The 22,060-nt window shown below is 46.1% G+C and overlaps 3 protein-coding genes across 3 annotated transcripts in view; all 3 read left to right on the plus strand.

Annotated features, from left to right (window-relative positions):
• Positions 1-5,131: 5,131 nt before the first annotated feature.
• FNDC10 (fibronectin type III domain containing 10) lies at positions 5,132-5,785 on the plus strand. Its single transcript, XM_032232188.1, has one exon. The coding sequence runs from the start codon at positions 5,132-5,134 to the stop codon at positions 5,783-5,785; it is 654 nt and encodes a 217-aa protein (XP_032088079.1).
• A 9,239-nt stretch (positions 5,786-15,024) lies between these two features.
• On the plus strand, positions 15,025-16,508 carry LOC116518581 (actin-related protein T2-like). Its single transcript, XM_032232082.1, has one exon. It carries the CDS (start codon positions 15,320-15,322, stop codon positions 16,418-16,420), a length of 1,101 nt encoding a protein of 366 aa, XP_032087973.1. The 5' UTR covers positions 15,025-15,319; the 3' UTR covers positions 16,421-16,508.
• A 1,571-nt stretch (positions 16,509-18,079) lies between these two features.
• The window catches only part of SSU72 (SSU72 homolog, RNA polymerase II CTD phosphatase), a 41,038-nt gene continuing 37,057 nt past the window's right edge, over positions 18,080-22,060 (plus strand). The window contains exon 1 of the mRNA XM_032232351.1: positions 18,080-18,371. Coding sequence (XP_032088242.1) covers positions 18,292-18,371 — 80 coding nt within the window. The 5' untranslated portion in view covers positions 18,080-18,291. The remainder of the gene's footprint in view (positions 18,372-22,060) is intronic.

Below are 22,060 nucleotides of genomic sequence, written 5' to 3' on the forward strand. Positions count from 1 at the left end.
AGTTAAATCTGTCAGGGAAATACTTTAAGAGCTGACCAGCTGCTACAATGATATAAGGCAGGGAATGAGTCAGCAAGGTTTTTGGACTGATACGCCTTTAAGAGGCTGTATATAAGAGAGGCCCTGTGAGGGCGTCTCTCTGGGTGTGCTTTCCTGCTATAGTTGATGATTGATTACCTGACTTTGCCTAGTATACGTATGTATATATTCCTGTGTTGGCAGGCCAACACAGAACATAGGATTGTTGGTACAGAAGGGGCCTCAGAAGTCTTCTAGTCTAACTTCCTGCTCAAGACAGGAAGCCTTATACAATCTCAGTCAAATGGTTGGCAAAGAGAAACCAGAAGTTAAATCAATATTTTTATTTCTCTGCAAGTGAACATATATTATCCTCTTTGACTATCTGTCAGGAGACTTTATGGAAACAACCCTTTTTGTTGCTTTTGAGGGGAAAGCAATGATGCTGCACAGACATAAGAGACAGGGCTAGATTGGGCTGCCTGGAGTGCTGCGAGTTTGGACATCAAAGGAAAAGTGTCTCAAACAGAACGACTTGGGACAGCATCAAAGTTCAACTCTGCAGAGCAGCCAGGCCCTCAGAGACCACCAAAGGATAACGGGAGCCGGTGTCTCTAACAAGAGGAGAAACTCGGATGATGAGAAACGCAGCTGGGCTTCCATAAAAGTGTTAACCCATAGAGAGAGAGGAGACCTCTCTTCCAAATTTTGATTTAATGCATCCCAGGCCCTGCCTGCCTACTATAAATAGCGCTTTCCAAACAGATTAATCCAAAGCTAATTCATCTGCCTGGCCACGTCGCAGGCGAGCCACGTTTCCAATTCACTCAGGGGTTAGAAAGATGCGAGGCCTTTCACCAGCTGTCTGATCAAAGCTGACACAGTCTGGATTCGGGCTGGTTGGCATCGGCCCAAAACCTCCGCTGAGAAATGAAGAGCAAAGGCAGAATTTTTTCCCCCACTTGGATATCCTTTTCTCCTCCTCCCTGACATTTGTCTCTTTTATAGGGCATTTGTGGTGGAACCAACAGGCTGAGTCACTGTTTGGAGGAATTTGTTCCGAATTGCTGCCAGCCACAGAAATAAATACCACAGGTAGCATTCGGAGCCACCTTCTCTAGTCCTATGTCCTCCGGAGGGACTGGCTGACATTTAGTTTATTGTCATTGCACCTCATACAACAAAATTAAATCCCATCTTCAGTGTACATCATACATAAGAAGACTATAAAAATAAAACAAAAACACACATTCTTCACCTTCTCTATACAACTGAATTGAAAACCCCTGGCATTGCATTAACATTGCTCTGACTATAGAGTAGAATTCAATATAGTTGCTGCTCTGGGGTAGGAGCTGTTTTTTCAGCCTATTTGTCCTTTCAGCCTCTTTATGGCCCTCCCAGGTGGGGAGAATGGGAGATGTAGTCCTAACGGCCCAGGTCCTGTCCCAAGTCCCTGGGAGCAGCAATCAAGAGAAGCACTGCCGAGTTTAAAAGTAATGCACGGTTGAAGAAATTTCCTGGCACTGTGCTGAAGGCAACCCGAAAGGCAAATGGTTGCATTCCTGAACAAAGTTTACAGCTGGAATGTTATAAAAGGGTTGCAATCCGTATGCCCTGCAGATATTTTATAATACAACTGCATCCCTGTCTGGGGCCAGGGCTAATGGGAATTGATATCCACCTTTGCCACCCCTGTTTAGGCAGAGCTGCCTTTGCAAGGGACAAATGTCAGCAGCCAGAAAACCCCGTGGCCAGAAACCTGGGCGCCAACCGGCAGAATTAACAAGCTGATGAAATCCCAAGGTTGGTTGTATTGTTTCAAATGCTTGGGATTCAATTGAGTGGAATGTGCTCCCTGAGCTGTGGTGGTGCAGTGGTTAAGAGTGCAGTACTGCAGGTTACTTCTGCCGACTGCTGGCTGCCTGCAATTTGGCAGTTCAATTCTAACTGGCTCAGGATTAACTCAGCCTTCCATCCTTCGGAGGTCGATACAATGAGGATCTGGATTGTTGGGGGCAATAGGCTGACTCTGTAAACCGCTTAGAGAGGGCTGTAAAGCACTGTGAAGCAGTATATAAGTCTAAGTGCTATTGCAAAGGGAGGGAGGGAGGGAGGGAGGGAGGGAGGGAGGGAGGGAGGAAGGAAGGAAGGAATGAGCCATGGTGGCACAGTGGTTAAATGCAGTATTGTAGGCTGACTCTGCCGACTGCCAGCAATTCGATCTCAACTGGCCCATGGTGCCTCTGCCAGCGAAAACGGGATCTGGCAGAGGGCTGCTGGAGCCCAGACTCCACTTTTGCTGGCAGAGGACTAGCAAAACAAACTAAAAATAAAATAAAAAAGGAGAAATGTTTCCCCTTTTGCATTTGAACATCCAAAAAGGGACAGGAGAGGGGAAGGGGAAAGGGGAAGGACAAAGAAAAAGAAGGAAAGATGAAAAGACAGGAAGGAAGGAAGGAAGGAAGGAAGGAAGGTTATAATGAAAGGGAGGGAGGGTCTGAGGGAAGTCCAAAGGTGCCGCCCCCCCCCATACAAGTGATGTTGAGCTCCCCCCCCCCCCGCGTCAAACACAACCCTGATGCAGCTCTCAATGAAATCAAATTTGACGCCCTGTCGTAGGGAAACAAGGCAAAACTTGGGGAGGGGGGCGCACTAGAGTGAGCATAGGTGTGGAATTTTGAAAGTATGTGTTGGGTGCCCCCTGGTGGACAAGTCACTAAGTACTTTTCAAAAAGGAAGCTGGGATTTTGCTTCCCATTACCTCCTCGTAAACTTTCTACCTTTCCCACAAAACTTTGTCCATCCTGCCGAGTTTTTTTTTATTGCCAAAGGATGCTCAGTGGATTTTTTTTTTGGGGGGGGGGGGGGAGCTTATTCAAGCCACCAGTGAGATAAACCAAGGATGTTGGGATGTTGTGAACCCGGCCTTTGTCAACCTGCTTTCTGGACCTTTGGGGGGAAAGCTCAGAATTGAATCCAGAATAAGGGCTTCTACCTTTTTATAAAGGAAAGGAAAAGGACTGACCTGGCTCTGCAAACTATTATTTTGATCTCACAAGTCTCACGCTGCATCTCTTTAGACTGAGCGGGCTTCTAAATTTGGCTTCTTTTGCAGGCAAGACAGCTCGGTGTCCCTGACAAGGTTTTATTAATGTCTTGTTTGCAGAGAGCTGGCTGTTCCTAGGGCAGGCAGTTCCTGCAGGGGAGCCAAATCTGCAATGGCCTTGCAAGGGCAGGCATTTTTTCAAAGGACTTGGCCCCAAAAATAAACATTTCTTTTGCTGTTGTTAGTTGCAAAGTTGTGTCCAAGCCATTGCAACCCCTGGACAACGTCCCTCCAGGCCTTCCTGTCCTCCACCATCCTCCGGAGTCCATTTAAGCTCACGCCGACTGATTCAGTGACTCCATCCAGCCACCTCATTCTCTGCCGTCCCCTCCTTCTTTTGCCCTCCATCGTTCCCAGCATGAGGCTCTTCTCCAGGGAGTCCTTCTTCCTTCTCATTAGGTGGCCAAAGTACTTGAGTTTCCTCTCCAGGATCTGGCCTTCTAGAGAGCAGTCAGGGTGGATCTCCTCTAGGACTGACCAGTTGGATGGCCTTGCAGTGCCAGGGACTTGCAGGAGACTTCTCCAGCACCAGAGCTCAAAGGCCTGGTGCTCAGCCTTCCTTATGGTCCAACTTCCGCAGCCATCCATTGCAACAGCAAAAGAGAGGATCTCCTACAAGCAGAAGTGAGCTCACTGGGCAGTTTCCCCCCCCCCCCCCGTTGCCTTCTTCTGCAATGTGTTTGCACCTCCCAGTCTAACCAATAAAACACCAGGCTTTCCTTTGTGGTTTCTCATCCAAGTCTTAACCAGCTCTAACCCTGCTTGGATTTCACCAAGCTTCCGAACTTCCAAGGCTGGATTTGAGCAAGGGTGCAAGTGGCTGAGTTCCCATGCACCAAGGTTTGGAGAGGGCATCTCCTCGTGGGGTTTTCAGTGTCCGGGGTGGCGTCTAATGATCCCGAGCAATCCAACCCCTTGCACCGGGCAGAAGTAGTTCCTCAAACCCCCACTAAGCTTTAACCTTAAACTGTCCTCTGTGGACCACACAGGTTTCTTAAGCGATCCCTAAGGGAGTGTGCATAAGCGCACCAGCGTGCCTACCGTCCCCATTGATTTGTACTCATTTCACATGATCATGTCCGTGCTTATACTTATTTGTCATCATTTCTTTATACTCTTTTTCCTGTGCTCATGTCTATGTTTGACCAACTAAATAAATGAAACAAACAAATAAATAAATAGCACCAAGAAACCCAGCCGCTTCTGACAGGAAGAACAATCAACCCAAGGAACAGAAGTTGCTCCGGAAGTTGTGGGAGCTTCATCACTGGAAGCTTTGAAGAAGAGACTGGACTGCCATCTGTCAGAAATGGTGAAGGGTCTCCTGCTTGGGCAGGAGACGACTTACAAGGTCCCTTCCAACTCTGATCATCTGTAAACCTGTAATATCTAAGCAATCAACCCATGGAACAGAAGTTGCCTTCAGAAATTGTGAGAGCTTCATCACTGGAAACTTTCAATAAGAGATTGGTCTGCCATTTGTCAGAAATGGTGATGGGTCTCTTGCTTGGGGAGGGGGAGTAGGAGGTTGGCCTAGATGACCTACAAGGTCCCTTCCAACTCTGTTATTCTATATTCAATGGAATGACTTGCCTTCAGGAGTTGTGAGAGCATCATCCCTGGAAGCTTTCAAGAAGAGACTGGACTGCCATCTGTCAGAAATGGTGAAGGGTCTCCTGCTTGGGTGGGGGTTGGACTAGATGACCTACAAGGTCCCTTCCAACTCTGCTCATCTGTAAATCTTCCCAACCTGGCGTCCAAGGGGGGGGGAGAGAGAGAGCCTCAAGGGCGGCGCCGGGAGGCCGGGAAGCGGCTGGCCACAGGGGCGGAGCTGGCCCGCCCTCCCCGGGGCGGGAGGTGCCAGGAAGGTTGCCCCGCCGCGCCGTCTCCAAGCGGCCACTTTGAAAAAAAAATGGGCCGGCAAAGGCGAGGAAGGCGGCGGCCGGCGATCGTCCCGCCGCGCTAAGCAAACCGCGATCCAGCCTTGCCCGATGCCCGGCCAGCATGTTGGCTTTCTCCCTCCTAGTGGCCCTGCTTTGCCCGGGACTTTGGGGAACCGACCCGAAGGCGCGCAGAGCCGGGGGAGAAGGATCGGGAGGAAGAGAAGGAGGCGTCGCAGAGCCCTGGTGCCCTTACAAGGTGCTGAGCGAAGACGGCCCGGGACGGCTATGCTTCCGCAGCCCGGCGCTGGGTTTCCACTGCGCTCCGGAGCGCTGCACGGCTCACCGCTCGCCCGGCCGCGCCTTGCTGGCCAACGTGCTCCGCAACGGCAGCGTCTTGCTGCAGTGGGCCTGGCCGGCCGATCGGCAGCCTCCCCTGCGGGGCTTCGCGCTCTCCTGCTCGTGGGAAGGCGCCTACACGCGTTTCCAGTGCGAGAGCGTGCGGCTGGGCGCCGCCTGCCGGGATTACTTGCTGGCCGACCCGCACGGCAGTGTCCGCTACCGCCTCTGCCTCCAGCCCGTCTTGGGAGGCGGGGACGAGCCGGCGGCGGTAGCCGAGTGCGTGGAGTTCACCGTGGAGCCGGCCGGCATGCGGGATATCGTCGTGGCCATGACGGCCGTCGGGGGCTCCATCTGCGTCATGCTAGTCCTCATCTGCCTCCTGGTGGCTTACCTGACCGAGAACCTTACGCCCTCTTCGGCCAAGCGGGGCAGCTGAGCCCCGACGCTCGGATCTGGCCCGTCGGACCTTCTTCTGCCGCTTTGGGGCGGCGGGGGTTCAGCCGCTGCCTTCCAGCTGGAGAGCGGGACTACAACTCCCGCAAGGTCCCGGCCGGGGCTTAAAGCGCGAATGGAGGCTGCGGCATGCTGGGAGGCGTAGTTTTGGGCGGAGTGTTTCTTGGTCCCTGTTTGGGAAAGAAGGTGACTTCCCCACCCCACCCCACCCCGCCCTCCAAGTAAAGGGTTTTTCTTCCATGGAGGATTAGACTCCCGAGTTCTCTCTTTTGGTTTGGCAGTCTGGAGCGAAGACCACCAAGAGATCTCAGGAGGGTAACCTCCCAGAAGATGGCAACAACAAACCAGGGGCTCAAAAAAACTCAACACCTTGCCTGGGTGCATCCCATCACGTTGCTGGGGAGTTGAGCTGAACTAAGGGATTGAATAGAGACACAGTAGCTCAGTGAGTAAGACGCTGAGCTTGTTGATCAGAAAGGTCGGTGGTTCGAATCCCTAGCGCCGCGTAACGGAGTGAGCTCCCGTGACTTGTCCCAGCTTCTGCCAACCTAGCCATTCGAAAGCAAGTAAAAAATGCAAGGAGAAAAAATAGGGACCACCTTTAGTGGGAAGGGAACAGCATTCTATGCGCCTTTGGCTTTGAGTCATGCCAGCTACATGACCACAGAGACATCTTCGGACAGCGCTGGTTCTTCAGCTTTGAAACAGAGATGAACACCGCCCCCTAGAGTCAAGAACGATTAGCGCGTGTGAGGGGAACCTTTACCTTTCTAAGGGATTTCATATTTGCCTTTTTTCTTTTGAGCAATGAGAAAATTCTAGACTGTCCTACTGAAAGGGGACGAGAGGGCTGCTTTCTGACTTACAGCTGGCTCTTCACCTGGTCCTCCAGTTATCTGGTGCTCATCTGGGGATGAGGGGCCCTTGGGACAGCTGCTTGTGGGAATGACTTCTCTGGAAAGGCATGCTGGAGTTGATCCGGAGGTAAAGTGCCCCTATGCAGGGCCAAACTTTTCAGTTGATGGTTGGATATAAGCAGCTTCCACCTTGGGAGAATCTGTTGGGAAGGATAAGTAGCCGCAGGGCTTTTTCGGTGCGGCAATTGCTGGGTTCGAACCCAGAAGCTGCTGGGTGCACAGGAAAAAGGCTCTGTTCTAGAAACCCTCTTCAAACTGTCCCAGCCACATAACATTTGAAAAAAGCCTTCATCTGAATTTGAATCAATCAGGAAACTCCATTTGGGGATCTATCCATGCCAGGGAAAATTCCTTGGGCTGCAGCTAAATGTAGCAATTTCCACATTTCCTTGTGTTTCTCCCATTATTTATTTATTTATTTAGTTTGTCAAAAATGTATGAGATAACAGGTATAACTCTAAACATGGACATGAACACAGGAAATGGGTACGAATAAATGGGGACAGTAGGACAGGGATGGTAGGCACTCTGGTGCGCTTATGCATGCCCCCTTTACAGACCTCTTACGAATGGGGTGAGGTCCAAGGTAGATAGTTTAAGATTATCTTGCCTTCAAATCTTCAGTAAACCCTCCACTTTCTTTTCTTTTTTTAAATTAATTTTCTTGCTGGCTAGACAAAGATACTGAATTTCCTAGCTTCATCTCAGTATCCAAAGTGGTTTTATATATAGCGTTCCGAGAGATGAATTTGAGAAATTGAAATGTTTTTGAGGGCTGGTTTAGAGAGGGTGATGGATGTTTAAAACACGTGCTTAGATGTTGGCTATTGCTGATGAGAATAACATCCAGTTTTCCCCTGGATCAGTGCTCGGGAGAAAAATGACTGACTTTGCGTTGAAATAGTTTAATTCCATTCCCCGAGGTGTCTACTGTGCAATCCTATGCATGCCTACTGAGAAGTAAACTTCATTGTTCAATGAGTTTACTCCCAAGTAAGTATATATTTGGTTGCAGTAGTGACTGTTTAGCTAAGTTTCCTTGGATACCTTATTCATGTGCCTGTGGAATTTAATATACTGTGATATATTGATCAACATGGAACATAAATACTGAGCAAAGTAGGCTTATTGCATAAAAGTGGCAATTACAAGTCTGGTCAATTTCAGCTGTAACAAACAAAAGCATTTATTAACTTATGTCCCAGTTTTTCTACCCTCAGGGACCCCAGATGACTAACAGGAAAAAAAAGAAAGAAAAGAAAAATATAAGCAATTAAAAACCTGTGAAAATAACATTATTAACATTCCTCTTTGGCTTTAATCTGAGCACTTTTAATATTATTCCTGAATCGACAATCCTGACTAATACTGTAGTGTGTTATGCAGTGATCCAATATACTGTGGTTTATTTAATAATTTACAGTTAAGCAGTTTTGTGAATCCAGAACTCTAACTGTAACTTCGATTTTCAGCTGGGAATAGCTTTTAAGGACATTTTTATAAAATCGCAGACCAGCTATTTGATCTTCCAAATATAAATATAAATATATAAAATGAAAAACTGTTACCGTGAAAGAAGAAAATTAACTTTCTAATGAATGACAGAGTGGGGTTCCAGCTGAAGATTGTCCACATTTCACCACTGTAGGCAGTTTCTTGCTTTGACTTCCATTCCGTGTTGACATCCAAGTTCAAAACTGAAAAGAAATAAAATTAAAATCAGGACCAACCCAAGACATTCCATTGCCTGAAGCAAAGGGCAAAAGTCTGGAATAGTAGGAGCGACACTTGTTTTGTGTGTGTGCGTGTGGTTTAAAAGCACTTTCATTCTATAGCCTTTTTATTCCGTCTCCAGATAAAGAGGCTGACAGAATGATTAATAATAAAAAGGCAGTTTCTACCAGCTAGTTTCACAATCTAAAACAATCCAGAAAGAAAACAAAATGAGAGGAAAGAAAATAAAAAGTCTTAAGTCAAATGTTAAGAAGCATTCTCGATAGAATTAGTCTTTCAAGGCTTTCTAGGCTGTTTAAAGGCTCTGAAAACGGAGATTATGCCAGAGCTTTGAATTATAAGAAGTAAATTCTACAACATTTCTGTGTCGGATTGTCCTCTGCTCTATCCTGCTGCTTCCGTGGTAGCTCCAATGTAGCCAGGCTTGTTAAGCATTATTCTGTGCCTTCAGGCTGGATGTTGTCCTCTGCTATTCCAAGGATAACCAAACTCCTCCATTACTGTAGTCGCCTTCACTGGGCAAGTTTGTGCACTTTTAGATTTGATGTCCACACATTCTTTCCCCTGGCGTTCCCAGTGGAAACTAAGGAACCCCCAACAAATGTGTTACTTGTTTTATTATGGTTGCTGCTAGGTTTTGTTTTTTTTAAATAAATGCCTTTGAGGAGCAAGGTTTTTTTTTGTCACTGTGCAACACGAAGGGTTGAGAGCCATGTAAAAAGAAGCAGCTCACTGGCTCCCAGGCCACTCCATCAAGAACAAATAAAAGTGGATTAAAAACAGTATACGGGTCAACTTTTTATGTTTGTTTTTGCATGTGCCTTGGTACAATCTATGTATCTATCTATCTATCTATCTATCTATCTATCTATCTATCTATCTATCTATCTATCTATCTATCTATCTATCTATCTATGGCTGTGTGTGTGTGTGTGTGTGTGTGTATGTGTATGTTCCAGCATAACTCTGGAACGCCTTGAGCAATTTCAACCAAATTTGGTACACAGATGACTTGCTCTCTGAAGAAAAATACTGGGGGTAAGACACCCATAACACCCCTTGGAGGGGTTGTTCTGTTAAGATGCAGCCTATTGTGCCTTCAAATGGCTTCTACTGTATTGCCGTAAGATGGCTTCTACTGTACAGCGCAGGAGAGTTGCCATAGTAACAGCTTCACAGTATTCCACAAGGGGGCTCCCTCTGGTATGGGGGAAAAATCCAACATTAGAAATTACGTTTGGTCCAGACATTTTCCCCCTATAAATAAATATCCGGGCAACACTGGGTTATCGGCTAGTTAAACCATTATTACAGGTTTACAAAAGATAGGGCTCAGATGCATCAATATGGATGTGACATATGTAACAACAATAATAAGACAAGATGAGGCTCTGTCCTATGTTGGCTTGTGTTGGATGCCATCGTCTAAGGTTAAAATCTTAACTTCCTTTGGTGGGAAGGTCACAGCGTTCCGTGTGCCTTCAACATTGAATCATGCCAGCCATATGACCATGGAGACGTCTTTGGACAGCGCTGGCTCTTTGGCTTTGAAACTGAGATGAGCACTGCCCTCTAGAGTCGGGAACGACTAGCACATATATGCGAGGGGAACCTTTACCTTTATAGTCCTGGGGAGGGGATGTCTGTTTATGTCTTTCTGTTTGTAGTGATGGGAAAGGGAATAACGGCAGCGAAACAAATTGGCAGATATTGGACAGAGTGATAGCTCTCTGCTCAACAGACCAGCTTCCAAATCTATGCCATCCTTCAAAATATATAGCACCCACTGCATGGTTGATAGATTATACATATCTTAATATATTTAAAATCAACTATCACTGGCAAGGAATTTTAAGCAAAAAAAAAAAATCCTTCACTCTTTTCTCTCTCTTCTGGTCTAAGTGACTGTAAATAACTTCTCTCTCTCTCTCTCTCTCTCTCTCTCTCTCTCTCTCTCTCTCTCTCCTTCCTCCCCTTTTCTCCAAGTAAAGAGTTTTTTTGCTTAAAAACTGGGGGGGGGGTGAGAAGAGCCAGGGGGAAGAGGAAGAAAGCACCTTCCTCGCCATATTGACAAATAGAAAACAGGATGGGAACAGAGGTCTATTTTTAAATCGGATGATGAACACATGTGAGGCAGGAATAGAAATGGAACTGCACCAGACTGATTTCTCAAAGAGCTGTAAATAAAGGCGCACATTGCCCTTCCCTCAGTCCTAATTGCCAATTCAGGCATAGGAAAGGGAGGGATAAAAACACAAAAGAGAGTTGGGGGGGGGGTGGATTTAGGGGAAGAGATCGAATTGAATCATTGGCAGAGAAGAGAACAGCCCTGTGAGGTGGTGTACAATTTTAGACTCTGGTCAGAATGATTGAAAGTCCAACTCTTTTAAGATGATATATATGTCTTATTATTTCCTTGAATTCAAAAATGATGAAGCCAGCTCTGCTCTCTTTGGGAGTTTTGCTTTGGTGAATTCTTTCGTTGCTACGTACAAATGGAAGCAGCTTTGCTAGATTGCCTTTCCCAGATAATCTTGTATAGGATGTTAGCATCCACCCCTCCTAGAAAAATGAAATAACCTGGGAAATATTGAAAAGGCAGAATATTATATTTCCCTGGATCAGAAATGGAGAAACATGTTTTTAGGCAGAAAACGGACTTACTCTTAATAGCCCGCACATTTGTCAATGGGCCATTAAAACGCCTGGGCCACTCAATTTGGCCGACGTTCCCAACAATTTGGCCGACGTTCCATCACTCAGGCTGGGGGGTCAAAATTTATACCCCTCAGACAGGGTCCGCAACTTGGGAGTCCTCCTGGACCCACAGCTGAGTTTTGACCATCACTTATCAGCTGTGACCAGGGGGGCATTTGCCCAGGTTCGCCTGGTGCACCAGTTGCGGCCCTACCTGAACCGGGAGGCCCTCACAACAGTCACTCGAGCCCTTGTGATCTCTAGGCTGGAATACTGCAATGTGCTCTACATGGGGCTGCCCTTGAAGAGCATCCGGCGACTTCAGCTAGTCCAAAATGCAGCCGCGCGAGTGATTGTGGGCGCACCACGGTTCGCCCACATAACACCGATCCTCCGTGAGCTGCGCTGGCTACCTGTTGATCTCCGGGTGCACTTCAAGGTCCTACTTACCATTCATAAAGCGCTCCATGGTAGTGGATCTGGCTATTTGAGAGACCGCCTTCTGCCGATTACCTCCCTCCGTCCCATCAGATCACATAGAGTAGGCCTCCTCCGAATTCCATCCGCCAGTCAGTGCCGACTGGCGACTACGCGGAGGAGAGCCTTCTCAGTTGCAGCTCCGACGCTATGGAACAATCTCCCCGTGGAGATCCGCACCCTCACCACCGTCCAGGCCTTCCGCACAGCCCTCAAGATCTGGCTATCCCGTCAGGCCTGGGGATAAGACTTTACTCCCGCCCCTCCCGAATGTTGAATGAATGTTGGGTTTTTACTGCTAATTATTTTTAATCACATTTTCTTTTTGTGTTTTGTCCTGCACTCCCCCCCCCCTATTATTGTAAGCCGCCCTGAGTCCCCTCAGGGAAAAGGGCAGCCTATAAATGCTTAATAAAATGAAAAAAATGAAAAAAAATGAAATGAAATCTATTCTACATAACAAATATCTCCCCCTTCAGCTCCGGGGTGATGAGATGAAGGCATGATAGTATTCGCTCCTTACCCATCTCACCACCGGGCACCTGGGAAGAAGCAATGCTCAACCAAATCTGGACTCAAAACAGCCTAGAGAGTTGCCCCTGCATGGATCTATGAGAGTCTGACAACCAATCAGAAGACAAGATCAAGATCAAAGACCAGAGAGGGCATAAAACCAGGAACTTTCAGCATCTTGGTCTCTTTTTCTTCTTCACCCAAGATCTGGAAGCATGTGATCCCCCTTTTCTGTTCAGAAACTCAAGCCATATGATCCTGTCCACCATTAAACCATCTTTCCAAGCAGCCTCCATGTTTCCAGAGTCTTTCCCCACACTTGGAACTGAAACCAGAAGGACATTTCTTCCAACACTTGATTTACACTAATAACTGTCATAGTTTTTTTTTTAATGTGTGGCAGCTTATTAAAATGAAAGTGGGCATTTGTGCATTACTGGAATATATCCCCACCCTCTTAAAAAAAGCCCATTGAAAATCTTAACATGAAGATGGATACAGTCTAAGACTTTTAACTTTTTCTTTTCTGGGTAAAAGTCTCCGCTGACTAAGTTATCATCCTAGAGAGAAACTTAAGTTCCAGTAAGGCAAAGTCCAGGAAGAACAAAGCTAGGAAGGCTAAATGAAGCAAGGCAGAGTTTGTGTTGCAAAGGCTATAGTCAGAGGAGAGAAATAAGCACCATGGATAGCTCTGATGCCCAAGCTGTGTAGAAAGTTACCAGTAGAAAGTCCAAATGTTGTAGTCGCTCTCTTAAACCCAAAGGATCACCTTGTGGGGCAGAGAAGGCGGAGGTTGATTGGGATGCAGACTAACCTCCCTTTTATTGCAAGGAGGTCTTTCTCAACTGAGGGGGGCAGCCTGTCAGCCCTGAAGTCATTTTTGGGAGCATCTTCAGGGCTTTCACAGTGAGGCTGGGTGGAGCTGTGGCAACATAAGGGGGGTAGTAGAGATGGCTGGGGGGGGATGTGTAGCCAAAATAACATTCTTTCCCATGGGAGCCAAGGATGCTCTACTGGTTGTTGGAAGAGCGTGGACCAAAGCCAGCCAGGAGTTGGGACTGCGACCTGAAGGGCAAGAATTTTGGGTTTTGATTTGGGTAGGGTCCTTCAGAGTCAGGTTTTCACCTGCTGTGCCAATATGACATCCCCGACTAAAATTATGCTTTGAGGAAACTCTAGGCCTCAAGAGTTTAGATTGCTTTGGGGTTGTTACTTGGAAACCTGAAAAGTTGCTTCAGCAACAAATAAAAACTGATCTCTAAGATGCAGATCCTCTTAAGGTAAAGGCCTCCAGTTTGTTTGACATTGTGTGTGCCACTGCTCCCATCCTTACCCTGCCAATCACAGCTCCTTTTGGCAAATGGAACAGAGCCTAAAGTTTATTTACAGCTTCTCTTCGCACCTGTGTGCCATAATTGGAATTTCCAAAGGGCGGGGGGAGTTAGTAGGCAAATGCTGACCTCATATTTGTTTTGCTATGACTTGCATTCTGCTGGTGCTCAATGCCAAAGCAATGGTCATTTTTACAAATAAAAATGAAAATTCGGCCTAAAGATCCGAATTGAAAACAAGTTATAGCAGCTCGTTTAGTGCCCGTTTGACTTATGGCCATTTTTCAAACTTATGACCGTTACAGCATCCCCCATTGGGGATTAACTTTCGGGTGTTTAACAGCTGGTTCATATTTTATGATGGTTGCAATGTCCAAGGATCACGTGATCCTTTGGCGACCTTCTGACAAGCAAAGTCAATGGGGAAGTCAGATTCACTTAACAACCATGTTACGAATTTAATGGCTTCAGGGATTCACTTAACAAACGTGGCAAGACAAGTTGGAAATGGGGCAAAACTCACTTAACACATTTCTCACTTAGCAACATAAACTCTGGGCTCAATTGTGGTCATACGTCAAGGACTATATTTAGTACATCCATCACAATAAAAATCAGGTAGTTACTTCAACTAATCCGTCCCTCAAAAACCTATGCTTGGAGGGAGCATTTTTTAATCCTCAGCCACCTATACTTCCCAAAGTTAAGTAGATATTGTGGGGTAAACGTTGCAAGATTTTTGCTTCTGCCTCACAAAGAACAGAATAGACCAAAATTCTTCTCATTCCAAAGGGATTCTTTGTCCACATTAGGTTATGCCTGTCCATAATTCCTGAAGGAATCAAGAAGAAAATGGTGTTTTCTAACTAGTGAGCTTGTTTTTGAAGAAAGCTACTGGGATCTGGGAATCTGTGGGCTATGTAGGGATCTGCCAGTGAGCCTCAGTGTTATTAAAAGCTTTAGAGGGACTGATTTGCATTTTGCATCCTTTTGAAATCCAAAAGAACTGACCAGTCCTATTTCTTCGCTTGCCAATTTTATTTATTTATTTATTTATTTATTAGACATATTTATATGCCGCCCAATCCCGAAGGACTCCGGGCGGCTTACAAAAATAAAGAAAAAAAAACACATAATGAAACACATAACGAAAGAAACAGTTTAAAAACAGCAACACCTCATACATTCATTCTAATCGGGGCTGGACCTCAACAGTGAGGTCAACAGCCCCAGGCCTGCCGGATTGCCAACCTTAGCTGGAAAAAAATCCATCCATTGTACTTCTTTAACCCTTTTCACTGTTTTTTTTTTTCTTTTTTTGCCTGGTCCGGGGATTCAAATCTTTGCAACATTTGACTGCCATCTAGCGGAGATCGGCTATTCTCAGGATCTGCTAACAGGGAATTTGGCGATGAGAAGTCTCAAAAGAGCAGCATAAAAGTTGGGGTGGTGAATCAGGACTGGAGAAACCTAGATTTGAATCTGATTTGGGCCATGGAATCTTATAGGTGGCTGTTTACTTCTTCTCTTCTCGCGCTAAGAGACTGCAGAGAGAGAAATTCTCCTTTCATGAAGGGCTCATGAGAACTTCTTTGTCAGCGAGCTTGCATAAATTTTTTTGGGCGCCACACCGGCAGTAATGCTGGCATCAACCCACCCCTGGGCCAAAAATAGACATGGTCCAGAGCTTCAGGAGTTTGCCAACTTGTTTGTGTAAAGGAGTACTGGGGCAGAAGCTGTCCATTTGTGATGTCAGATCCTTAAGAATGTTTTGTTATCTGTCATTCTGAAAAGAAAAAAAACCCCAGATCTAAATCCTAGCATTTGGGCTCTTTCAACGGCAGAGCCATGTCAAATGTCGAAGTCTTACAAACCCCGGCTGTGATTATTGACAATGGATCCGGGTCTTGCAAAGCGGGGCTTTCTGGGGAGGCAGAACCGAAAGCCATTGTCCCGTCCGTGGTTGGTCGTTTCCAAGAGAAACCGGAGAAAATTTATATTGGGGGAAGAGCCATGGCCAAGAAAGGGGCCTTGCTGAGTTATCCTGTGGAACGTGGGGTTATTTCCTGCTGGGATGATATGGAGAAGCTGCTGAGATATATCTACAGGTACGAACTTAAAGTGAAGCCCAGCACAAGGCCTGCGTTTCTTTCAGAGCCCCCCAGGAATCCACTGAAGAACCGGGAAAAAATCACAGAGCTCATGTTTGAAAGCTTTCGAGTCCCAGCGTTGTACCTAGCGATCCAAGCGACTCTAGCATTGTATACCTCGGCTCGTACCACTGGTTTGGTGCTGGACAGCGGAGACGGAGTGACCCATGCCGTTCCAATTTATGACGGATACTGCTTACCTCATGGGGTATCCAAACTCCCTCTGGCAGGAAGGGACGTGACGGACTACTTTGCCAATCTCCTGATGGAGAAGAACCCTGGTTTAGTGAGCCGGGCCAAGAAAACCATACTGAGGCTCATCAAAGAGAATTTTTGCTACGTGGCTTTGGACCCCAAACAAGAAGCTCTGAAGAAAGTGGAACAGAAGGTGAAGCTGCCCGATGGGAATACCATCAAGATCCATCTGGATCGCTGCCAAGCGCCAGAAATCCTTTTCACACCCAAGACCATCGGTGTCGAGGCACCGGGCATCCATACCATGATCACCAGGAGTATCCACAAGTGTGACAAGGACATTTGGGCTCCCTTATATGGCAACGTGGTCCTCTCAGGAGGTTCCTCTCTTTTCTGCGGTTTGGATGAAAGAATCTTTAAAGAGATTGAGCCTCACGTCCCAAACGGGGTTCCCATACGGATCATAACACCCTCGGAAAGGTCCTGCGCAGCTTGGGTGGGCGCATCAATTATTAGTAACTTGGTATCTTTTCAACCAATGTGGTTTACAAAGGAGGACTACAAAGAATTCGGGGTGGCTGCGATACACCGGAAATGTTTTTAGGCAGCCGGGATGTCAAATTCCGCTAACGAAAAAGTAGGAAAAAGTATTTAATGGAACCAAAAGCAATTTTTTTAAATGCTGACTTGGGAGACTGTTACAATGATTAAAAGTGCACGAAGGACAGTCAGTTGAGCAATGTGTCTCAATTAAATGTATTCTTAACCTTGATATGTTTAAAACCTTTTTTTTTCTTTTGCAGTTTTCCAAGTAGAGTATTTTAGAGTTGAAGGGCTGGTAAAGTTATATGACAGGCACTGCGGTTAAATCTCTCTGGTTTTTTTTTTTTTTAAGGATGCGCTTTGGGCTAAATTTTAACAAATATTGGAATGTTGTTGCTGGGAAAGTTTAGAAAAGAAGCCCCTTTTTCTAGGTGCACACCAACGCACCAAACCTACATTGTCCATGTTTGCCCACAAACAAGCCAGGCACATTTCAACCTACTGGTTGTGTTGTCCTGATGGAATAAACCATTTGCATTTAAAAACATAGCTTATCCAAGCCAGTCCCCTTAACTAACCATGAAGGTTGACGCCACACACTAAGCTCATATGGGCTTGGTTAATCAGTTGGATAGAGGCGGTGTGAAGAAACAAGATAGCCAATATTAATTCTTAACAATGGCATTCACACAACATGCTAGTTTGGGTCAAGATTGAATTTGAATCTTCTTTTTTTATGGTTTAACATGATCATCTTTTAAAGACCCCATAATCCCTTACAGGGTGGAGTCTGGGCAACTGAATGGAGCTATTACTGGCCGGATGCCTTTCCTGTCACCAGAGCGGAGTTTTTTTCCCCATCAGATACATTCTCATTGTGCCCAGAGAGAGAAATATCTGCCTCTACCTAGGATCGAACTCACAGCCTTCTGATTGTGAGGCGAGAGCTCCACCTCTAGGCCACCACACCACACCCATGGTTTAACACCAATATAAATCTGGGTTAGTTGACAGGCCACTTAATTGTCCAAATGTAAAAAGTGGGTTGATTTTCATGACTGGAATAAGCATCTTGTGTGAATGTATTGAAGAGAACTCAGGACTTCAGAGTTGACCTGTGAGACCCATAACTCTGGGTCTGGGAATACCTAGCCAGCATGGGAGGTGTAGTCCCCGCTCCTCTGGGAAGGCCCTGTTCGAATCGAAAGCCTGTCAGGAACCTTCTCCCCGTTTTTCAAGAGTCCATTTCTTGCGTTTCCCTGAGGTAACAGCAAAGGCTCATGGGAAATGTATTTCATTCGGGCGGGGAAAAGCCCGCTTCGGGCCGAACCCGCGACGCTCGCCTACAAATCCCAGCATGCCTTGAGCCGAAACGACGGCGGTTAAACGGATAATCCAGGGCGCGGTGTGCTCCGCGGCCGTTAGGGCGGCGCTGTTTCCCCCGCCTTTTCCTTTTGTGGAGCGCCGGAAACGACTTCTTAGAGAGGCGAGTATTGGGTGTTGTATCCCCTAATCCCGTTTCTCCTCACAACAGACCAGGCCTAAATGGTTAAAAAGGATTAAAAAAAAGCACACACACACATACCTCCTTACCTCACGGAACTATAATGAACGAGAGGGGAGGTTGGGCGGCCGCTCTGCCCCCTTCCCCCTCTATGGTTTGGCCAGCCGGACGGCGGAAGTGAAGGGACGGCGGATATGCCCGACACGTCGCCGGGCCCCGCCTTTTCCGGTCTGCGCGGCCGCCATTTTCTTCGTGTGGGGAAGAGAGAGAGAAGGAAGAAGCCGTCGTCGTCGTCGCCGCCTGGAGGAGCAGCTGCGTCTTCCCTGCCGCCGTCGGGAACGTCGCCGTGGGCCCTCACCTCCCCCCAGCCCCTACTCTCTATCTGCCTCTTGCCGCGGGGGGGAGGAGGAGCGCCCCGCCAACCAGCCATGCCCTCCTCGCCGCTCCGGGTGGCTGTGGTTTGCTCCAGTAACCAAAACCGCAGCATGGAGGCCCACAATATCCTCAGGTAACGCCACGCCTGCCCGCCTTCCGACGAGGACCACGCGGCCCTCTTCCCCCTGGAGAGAAAAAAATGGGATGCGGGGTTGAAGCGGGCAGTGAAGAGACCCTGATCGCCCTCCCCGGCTTCTCCATATAAAACACGACACCATTGAAACCTTGGGTTGAGGGGATTCCTTCTCCCTAAGGCCGGCAGGAGGAGGAATTGATTGGAATTATTATTATTATTATTATTATTATTATTATTATTATTGAGTAGCCAGCAATGGGGGTGTTGAATCATAACCCCCAATTATTTGCAGCATCCTCCCCAAGGCCTGGTACCCTAACAAAACGTGTTTTTGGTTATTTATTAGAATTATGTATTAGAATTCTAATATATTTATATTTATTACTAGAATTCTAATATATTTATATTTATGACTAGAACTCCAATTATCAGAATTTTAATGTATTTATATTTGTTACTAGAATTCTGATTATTAGAATTCTAATATATTTATATTTATTATTAGAATTCTAATGATTAAAATTCTAATCAATTATATTGATTAGAATTATACAGCTCCTATTGCTTTAGGAGCTAAGGGTGGTGTACATAGATTCCCGCCTCCTCCTATTTGCCCCACAACAACAACAACCCTATCAGATAGCCAAGCTGGAAGAGTCCCTGGCCTGAAAGTCATCCATTAGGTATGTATTGAAGCTGCGTTTCATCATGCTTTGCTAGCTGCCTCTGGATAAATTTTAAGATTTTTTTTTTAAATGCACTCAACAAACTTTTTGCCCCTTTGGTACATCTCAGATGCTTCTGGTTCAAATCTCCATTCTCCCCCATTTCTCCTCCTGCATTTGGATTAGGGAAATGCCCTAAATTCAAAGACCAGACAAGGGAGTGGGGATAACAAGGCAAACTCTTCGGTCCTCCCTATATTGCTTTATTGATGGCCAACAGTACGGGGACAGCTCCCTAGTCAAGATTCTGAATTAATATAATCCATTCAGGGGCTGATCCCACTGGCCTCTGTGAAGTTAGCTTAAATGCTGCTACCTGGATGGACGAAGGTAAGATTCCCTGGATTTCAATTGAGATTGTGGTGGTTACACAGGCTCATCCGTGTGTAGAAATTAACTGCCCCTCCCCAGGTGTTTCTGATTTCTCCGCCTTACATTTCCTGGTGGCCTCTCCTCCAAATAATAACCTGATCTGACTCTACTTTGGTTTCTGGATCGGCCACAAATGTCTAGACATTACCACAACTTCTTTTACCCCGGTGTTTCCTGAAATTCCGCACTTCTAGATCTGTTGCTCCATCTCCCATCATCCACAGCCATCCAGTGCTGCCTAGAATAGTAGTGTTAACAGTCTATAGTGAAAACTCTAGAAGACACTGAGAAATGCTGGGAGAAGAAAATTATATAGCAATAGCAGTTAGACTTATATACCGCTTCTTAGGGCTTTCAGCCCTCTCTAAGCGGTTTACAGAGTCAGCATATTGCCCCCACAATCCGGGTCCTCATTTTACCCACCTCAGAAGGATGGAAGGCTGAGTCAACCCTGAGCCGGTGAGATTTGAACAGCCGAACTGCAGAACTAGCAGTCAGCTGAAGTAGCCTGCAGTACAGCACTCTAACCACTGCGCCACCTCGGCTCCTTGCAGTTAGTTTATATTTGCTTTCAAGAAGAACTTTGCTAAAGTTATATTCTCTCTTGTTCTATTAGAGGCTTATTTGGTGCCTCTTTAAAAAAAACCACTTCCTGACATGTAATGGCTGTTCAGTTTTGGGGTGGAGCTTCCTCTAGCGTGACATGATGATTATGGCCATTTTATCTTGTTCATTAGAGGAGAGAGAGAGATTCAAAAAAACCCTTTTCAGCTGGTATGTTTAGGGAGTGGAGAGGTACATTTAGTTTTAAAATCTTGCCAGGTTTCTTTTCAGTCTTGATTCCCCACCCCCAAGCTCTACCATGTAAATACCAATTTAAAGGAGAAGGCACTCTGTTGTAATTTAAATACCACTTCCTTCATAGAACTTGTAGTTCTTTCCTTTTCAGATTCATATCTAGAGCCAGCTTATTCTCCATTCTCAGCCCCTCCCTTCTGACATAGTTGCTCAGTAATGTTTAACATTTTGTTTGCTTTAGTGTTGTTCAGAAGGCTTCCTGTGCGGCTTTCCTTTTACAAGAGAGCTTGAAATATGTGCTGACCGCAATTTAAACTGAGTCACCGAGAAGAGGTGGGGGTGGCAAACACTTCAGACTCTGAAATTACAAACCATTTAATTTTATTTTTGGGTGAAAAATATTTCCTAACTCAGTAAAGACTGTATAATCCTTGATGCTGTCTGAGCTTAGTTGTATGCTTGGATATTTGGATGATACCTACCCAACTAGGTAATATCATGAAATATTTGCAAGCAAACAGCCATACTCAGCACCATGGGCTCCACAGTTCAACCCTGAGCTATAAATATTCCCTTCTATTGACATCAGTAAGGATTGGGCAAATGAATGCAATGCTGGGTTTAGTTGGAAGAGGAAAAATGAAGGGTGGGAGGGATGGAACGGAGCATAAATAGTCCTCAACTTACAACAGTTCTTTTAGCAGCTGTTTGAAGTTACACTGGCACTGGAAAAAGTGATCTGTGACTGTTTTTCACGCTTATGACCATTGCAGGATCCCCATGGTTAGGGGATCAAAATTTATACGCTTGACAGCTGACTTGTATTTATGAGAGTTGCCATGTCCCGCGATCAAGTGATCCCCCTTTCTGTGACGACCTGACAACGCAAAGTCAATGGGGAAGCCACATTCACTTAACAACTGCATGACTAACTTAAATTGCAGCGATTCACTTAACTGTGGCAAGAAAGGTTGTAAAATGGGGCAAGGCACTTCACAAATGTCTCACTTAGCAACAGAAATTTGGGACTCAGTTATGGCCCTAAGTCGAAAACTGCCTGTGGTTTGGAGAAGGGCATAGCTGACTAGAAAACTAGACACGCTTGCTTAAGCATTGGCACTCACTTGTTTCCCAAGCTTCTCACAGCCTAGCCAGAGCCAACTTCTAAGTTAGGACAGTGAGAGGAAGACCCCGTAGGTGGTAATTTACAGACCATTTTGCTTTTCCTGTTTTGGGAGAGGTGGTATTGTGCCTGAGATTCTCCAATACGGATTTTCTACCGAGCAGATTTGTTTTGGCAGTTTTCAGGAGCTCTGGGCGTAAATGCTTGGCATATCTCTCCGATGTGAATCACTTGAAACAACCATGTGACTCGGTCAGCGTTACATAATTTTGCAACTGGTTCGTTGAGTATTTGGGTGCCAGCCTTTGAAACCCAGGATCCAATCTATTTCTTGCTCTCTTTTTGTTTTGTTTCATCCAAAAACTCTTCCTTTTTCTCCTCTGAAAATGCACCGTTACAGTCAGCAAAATCGGTTCTGGGCATTCGCATAAGCAAAGGCGCCTGGGGGCTGATTTGTCACCACAGATTTACAGTGAGGCTGCCAGTAAAATAGCTGGAGATGATAGAATGTGCAATTATATTTTTTTGAAGAAATGCCAGCAGAAACAGATCACGTGGAATGTATCCCTGTGTATGTCGGGCTTCCCAGCCAACACTAGTCAGGAAGTAGCTCTCAGCAAGAAATGGCTGAGTGTCCCATCCCCTGAAGTCATCTCTTGCTTTTATTC

Source organism: Thamnophis elegans, chromosome 15 (assembly GCF_009769535.1).
Source record: "Thamnophis elegans isolate rThaEle1 chromosome 15, rThaEle1.pri, whole genome shotgun sequence".
Classification (NCBI taxonomy): domain Eukaryota; kingdom Metazoa; phylum Chordata; class Lepidosauria; order Squamata; family Colubridae; genus Thamnophis; species Thamnophis elegans.

What these genes read in the sequence shown, in the direction of transcription:
- LOC116518581 (XM_032232082.1), top strand. Translation starts at nt 15,320, where the DNA reads ATGTCAAATGTCGAAGTCTTACAAACCCCGGCTGTGATTATTGACAAT.
- FNDC10 (XM_032232188.1), top strand. Translation starts at nt 5,132, where the DNA reads ATGTTGGCTTTCTCCCTCCTAGTGGCCCTGCTTTGCCCGGGACTTTGG.